At 38.3% G+C, this 6,303-nt stretch overlaps 1 protein-coding gene across 1 annotated transcript; it reads right to left on the reverse strand.

Annotated features, from left to right (window-relative positions):
- Window positions 1-735: 735 nt before the first annotated feature.
- On the reverse strand, window positions 736-3,379 carry Vago (vago). Its single transcript, XM_067763964.1, has 4 exons — window positions 3,360-3,379; window positions 2,902-3,085; window positions 1,163-1,292; window positions 736-1,105 (listed from the first exon to the last, which is right to left on the reverse strand). The coding sequence occupies exons 2-4, from the start codon at window positions 3,026-3,028 to the stop codon at window positions 853-855; spliced, it is 510 nt and encodes a 169-aa protein (XP_067620065.1). The 5' UTR covers window positions 3,029-3,085; window positions 3,360-3,379; the 3' UTR covers window positions 736-852.
- Window positions 3,380-6,303: the final 2,924 nt, after the last annotated feature.

The following is a 6,303-nucleotide window of genomic DNA, read 5'->3' on the forward strand; positions in this document are numbered from 1 at the left end:
AAAAAATGTTGGTCACACTATGTCTATGTGAGGTCTGACTTGACCGGCCAGTTCAACCTAGCTTAGCCCTCAGGTCTAGTTGATTACCGATTAGCGACAACTATAAAGTAAGCATTCCCAGCAGGCATGATTGGGCGTAGTCCTATAGAAGCGTTGCTGTTGATGGGAGCATTTTCATATACACCGACGGGTCTATGCTAGCGGCAGAGTAGGTGGAGGAGTCCTTTAAAGATATAGAGACCTAAAGCTCCTAATCTCCTTCATACTAGACGATCACTGTACAGTATTTCAGAAAGAAGTTCATAAGTAAAAATTAAATATGTACACCAGTAGTAGTACTAACTGGGCACTGACTTTTAGGATGGCGTCGTCTGTCCTGGAGGAGTTGCAAGGCAGATGAAGGAAAGAAACAGAGGATCACCTCATCTATAACTTCCTGGCGCAGGACTTGATATCATTTCGAAGAGGAGAGGTAAGGTTATCTTTTCGTGGTACCACAACGGACCTAAACGTCACCGGCCTATGTGTCCCCTCGGGCAGCCACTTCAACCTAAACTAACCTAGTCACAAATGTTTCGGCAGGATGCTCTGAGTTTGTTTAGTTAAATTTCTTTGATATTTGTTTACTATACATATTTTGTGTAAACACACTTTTTTCAGTTGGGTTAAGTTACGACGGACACAACATACATATTTACATAACAAAGTTCTCTCTTTCTCTCTTCTATCAGCTACTTTTCAAATTGTCAGTTTTTTATTATTTACAGCTATGTGCATATGTCCATTATTTTTACTTAAAAATCTATCTAATAATTTATTTATTATAAATTAATTTTTTATTCGCCTTATCGTTCAAATTTCGAATTGTGTATACACACCAGAACCTGGAACGCTGCCCTTCACCGGACTCACACTGAATACTTGAGAGATATGCGTTCTTTGTAATGATCCATATTGATCGTATGTACGTGTCTCTTCCGTTTCACTCACTCCATTTATCACATGAATTTCGCATGTATATAATGGACAACAATGTGGATAATTAAGAAATTCATTGGCTGGTGGTACGCTATGACAGTTGCCCTCTAACTTGGGTATTTGACATCTGGAAACAAAGAGTTTAACTTAAATATAATAAGGTTATCATCATTAAAATCCATACCTGTCTTCCCATAGTTGCAACGTGCCCAAACACTGCAAACGTATACACCGTCCCGGACGTGTAAAGGCCTCACCTACGAAAAGTTCGCGTCCGGTCTCAACATCGGTACACTTGCTGTCGAAATAGTTACCTGCAAAGATCAATAGTTTTTTTAGTCCAAATTGTTTAAAAGTATAAGCTAGGGAAGCATATCATAGCGATGAACACAACAAAGTGCAACATTTAGGCAACATAGCATCAGCAGGTCAAATGAAACTTTTTTGAAAAGAAATTAAGCTTTTTTATTTCAAATGAAATTTTTTGCATACCAAAGTAAACTTTTCGAACCAATTAAGCTTTTATCATATTGTCACGAATATTAGCAACACTAAGGGGTACTGTCATCTCTTAGCCGATGCTAAGCAGTGACTTGTACGCACATAACCAAATTAATCATTATGTCTACACATATGTACGTACACCTAGCGGAGAAGCAACGCACAACCACATGCATATATCTGAGATACTCCCGAAAGTATGCAATGAGAGAAGCTATAAAATCGTGCATCTGTAGTTACAGCTGAGTAATTTTATAGCTGATAACCAACTAGTAGATTCTGGAAATGGAAGCGCCTAGAAGATGCAAATGAGAAATTATACAATACAAAAGCAGCAACAGTAGAGGCGCGACAATCAGTTTGATTTGAGAAGCTACCTGGAGAACTTTTTTCAAACCAAACTAAATTTTTTTCATACCAAATGAAAGTTTTTAATTCCCAGCAAACATTTTTTCAAATCAATTTAACTTTTTTCATGTCAAATGAAACTTTTTTATTTCAAATGAATCTTTTTTTCAAATCAAATTAAGCTTTTTTGAAACCGAATGAAATTATTTTTTGGTTTATGAGATCTACCGGTTTTGAACCGTGCGCCAGATACGTTATTAAAGTTTTAGTGTTGTAGCTTCATATTCCGACTTATGAGTGGAATATCACGCTAACTCGTCTCCTGAATCGAAAACGGCTTTTCTAAAAAAAAACTCTGCTTCCGATTTTGAAGAACGTTTATTTCTCTCCATTATTCAAAGTTTTGGAACTTCTTTCAAACACGCGCTATCTGAACATAATCTGAATACATTTTGATAGGAAATAGGACGATTTTGAAACAAAAAAGCCTGATTTTAATGCGTTCTGCAACTGCAAAAAAAACAATATAAGGGGTTACAGAAAGATGCGTATTCATTGCGAATTCGAAAAATATCTCTATCTATTTCTGTTGTTGTACGTCAAAACTGCGTCATATTTGTTTTGTACTCTAACCGCATTAATACCTACAAGGATGGAGGGACTGAAACAAAGTATCGCTAATTTGGCTTTTAAGGACCACCCTTATATGCATGCATATACATATATATGCACATATGTACATTAGACTGGGTCGATTTATTAACCGATATCGCGCCATCGATTTTTCGATAGGTTTTGGTCTTATGAAAAAAAGTTCCACTACGCATACCCAAAAAAATAATTTTTGAGCCTGCAAAAAAAATGGCGAAAGGGTAAATTTTTCGACCAAAACACTCCTCAAACCCTAAAAAGGTTTTTTTTTTTTTTTCAAAAAACTGTTATCGCCAACGTTTTTATCTTATCGAAAAGTCAATGGCGCGATATCGGTTAACTTTCGTCCATACAAATCGACCCACCCTAATGTACATACATATTGTTTATTTATTACTAAAAACAAAGTTCTCGTCTACCTACCGCGATAAGCTGGGCTTGCGTTGATCAGTAAAGCCGGCAATAAGCAAGTAATCCATAAAAACAGGAACAATTTATAATAGCAACAAGAAGTACAGTTCATGTAGAACGCGCTGGGTCGACGTGACATCACAAGCAATTTTTGTTTTTTTTTATTGTATAAATTAAAACACGAAGTTTTCAAACTCTAAATAAATAAATATTATTGTTTTAATAAGTATTAATCGAAAATCTTCCAAAAGCTTTAATGAACAAAAAAGATGCTCTTAGTCTCTGAAATCTATGAATAATTATACGCACAAACAAATCGCATTCACATATTTTTTATGAACTTGAACTAATTACGTACGCACACAAACTTGAACTTATCAATTGTTATTATTATTGTTATAATATTTTTGTCTTTCTTTTTTTCTTTTCAGTTTAAAAAATCTTTATATGCTTTAACTTTTTGTGCTCACCCCGTTTTCTACGATTTGTATTTCGCAAATGTTAAAACGCAACTGCGGCTCAAATTCAATAATGCGCAAAAACACTGAGCGGTTTATGATATTTATTTTAAGAAATTATTTTTTTTTATAGATTTTGATAACGAAAATAAACAAAATATGAATGAATGTACAATTTGTGATTGAGTTTTGACAACGGTATTAAATTGAAGAAATAAGTATTTTTTTAATCAGGGTCGAATACAAAGTGGAATATTAGCCTATCTCGGTAGCGCCAAAATGTATATCGGAAAACTTTTGAAAAACGCTATATATCAGAAATATTTTGAAAAACGACTTACGGCAATTTGTTTTCTTAGAGATTGCCGGGCCATCATGAATGGTCCTAATTACATTAAAGTACATCCAGAAATAACAAGGTGGATCGGATGCATGTTAAATTTTAGGAAGATTACTTCGAAATGAAGGTAGTATGAGGGCACGAAATCAGTAAATAGAAGTGAATGGTTGGCGCAAGGGTGGCGATACAAGTGAACACTGATGGTTCCAAAGTAATGAAAGAAGTACGCCCTAAGGTATAATGAGCTGATCCGGACATAAACCGGACCTTAAAACTGCCACACCATTGTGGCGTTTGGCAGGCGGAAGTAGTAGCCGTAGCCACTACAGTAGAAGCACTGAATAAAAATAGCTTAAACTGCGGCCTCGTCAAATTTTAAGGCAATCATTTCGCATAACACAAAATCTAAAAGCGTGTAAGAGTGAAAGCGATCCCTAGAGGGTCAATATTGTTGCAAAATGTACATCTATGTATATTGAGACCTTAGTCATGTAGGATTAGGTGGGAATTAAAAAGGGGATGAGCCAACTAAACAGGGTACATCGCTGTTGTTGTTGTTGTTGTAGCGATAATGTTGCTCCCCGAAGGCTTTGGGGAGTATTATCGATGCGACGGTTCTTTGCCGGATACAGATCCGGTACGCTGCGGTAACACAGCACCATTAAGTTGCTAGCCCAACCATCTCGGGAACGATTTATATGGCCACATTAAACCTTCAGGCCATCCCTCCCTATCCACCCCCCATTCCATAAAGAGCTTGGAGTCGCCAGAGCCTCGTCTGTTTGTGAAACAGGATTCGCCGCGGATAGGTGAGATTGACAATTGGGTTTGGAGAAGCTGTATATTGCGCTGGCAACCTGAAGGTTTGCGCTACACAGCCCCTTGAATCTGGTATTTTAGTCGCCTTTTACGAGAGGCATACGTACCGCGGGTATATTCTGACCACCTAACCCGCTGGGGGAGAGTACATCGCTCGAAGCTTATTGTGTAAACGTTTCAATCAGATTCAGTGATATGAAAAGAAGGTCAGCGCTGAACGTTATCAACCAATCAGGTAAGGCATGAAATCAAGCGCTAGGCTGCAAAGTGTCGAAGATTATGTGCAATTCCTGAAACCTCAGACTAACAAAATTACTTGTATCATTGAAAATAGGGAACTGTAGGCAAGTGACGGGTATTCCGACTGCGCGTTGCATTCTGGCTCGCACGCTTTTAAATTATGACTTGTTAGTGATAGCAGATGTAGGAAGAGTAGGTTGAAGAGAGAAACAATGGAACACGTTATATGATCGTGCACTACGCTAGCAAGGCTAAGATCTGAGTTATTTGGAGTGACACAGCAGTATCAGATCTAGAAGCAGCAAATAGCTAGGTCAAATAAAGCTTTTAGTATTTGCATAAAAGATGAAACTATTTTATAACAAATGCCATTCTTTCTGTTATGGGTTTCCAGCTTGGTCTTTGAGCAAACTTCTAGGAGCACTATGGACTCATTCAGTCTATTTGAAGTCCTTACGGACCGGTCAGTTCAACTTAAATTAGCGTTATGAACTATATCTTGAACCATCGTAGCGGACAAATGTTGTCCTCCACAAAATATGGTTAACCTATATTTGAAAAGTGGTCCGCCTTCTACCCTATCACTCTTTAAACCATCCTCATCAACTTTTTTTTCCATTTCTACTCCACTCCCACTCTTTCTTCCATAAAAACTTATACTTGATTCGAATTTTTATATTTGAGTCAGAGCTTTGGTTGTGTTTCAGAACTTGTTTGGCAACCAAACCGAAGAACCCTAATTAAGTGCCAAGACTTATGTTATAGAATAACTTTGTCCTCTTGGCAAATACAAGCAGTTTTCTAAGACCAAGCTTAATTGTTGAATAGAGATCTGGCAACTCTGCCGCCCCTAATAGCTGGAGCCTTGACCTGGCGAGCGCAGGACAGGAACACAGAAAGTGCTTTTGCAGCCCCGCCCTTTTGTCCACGCTTTTCCTGCATGATGGATCATATGAAACTCCTATCTCCTTTTGATTTCTCCCAAACGGATTGGGCGATCTATCGTTGACTCAGCGAGTGTTGCACCCTCCTTTGCCAACTCATCGGCCTTTTCGTTACCTTCTATCTCTTTATGACCGGGAACCCAGTAAAGGTGTATGGTACGGCCTGAGTGAAATTTTTCCAATGCTACTTTGCATTCCAGAACACTTCTTGATGAAGTATTGTGTGAGATTCTTGCCTTAATCGCAGCCTGAATGTCAACTGCAGCTTAAGCATGCCCCCTCCAGAATGTCTGCTGCTTTCTTCAAAGCTATAATATCCGCCTGAAAAACGCTGCAGTATTCTGACAGCCTATATGATCTACTAATTTCTGGGTCAACACAGTACACAGCAGGGTCAACCCCTTCCAATAGTTTGTAACCATCCGTATACATGTGTATAGTATGTTCTGCCATTTCTGCACCCTGGCACTAACCCTCCGGCTCAATTGTGGCCACAAGATTGCTTTCGAAACTCAGGCACGGGACCATATATTCTGTTTAAATGATATTGGATGGCGCTATACTGCTGTCACCATAAGGCCTACACACTTTGGCCGTTAGGTCTGCAGGCGGA

The sequence above is a fragment of the Eurosta solidaginis genome, chromosome 1 (genome assembly GCF_040869045.1).
Source record: "Eurosta solidaginis isolate ZX-2024a chromosome 1, ASM4086904v1, whole genome shotgun sequence".
NCBI classification, from domain to species: domain Eukaryota; kingdom Metazoa; phylum Arthropoda; class Insecta; order Diptera; family Tephritidae; genus Eurosta; species Eurosta solidaginis.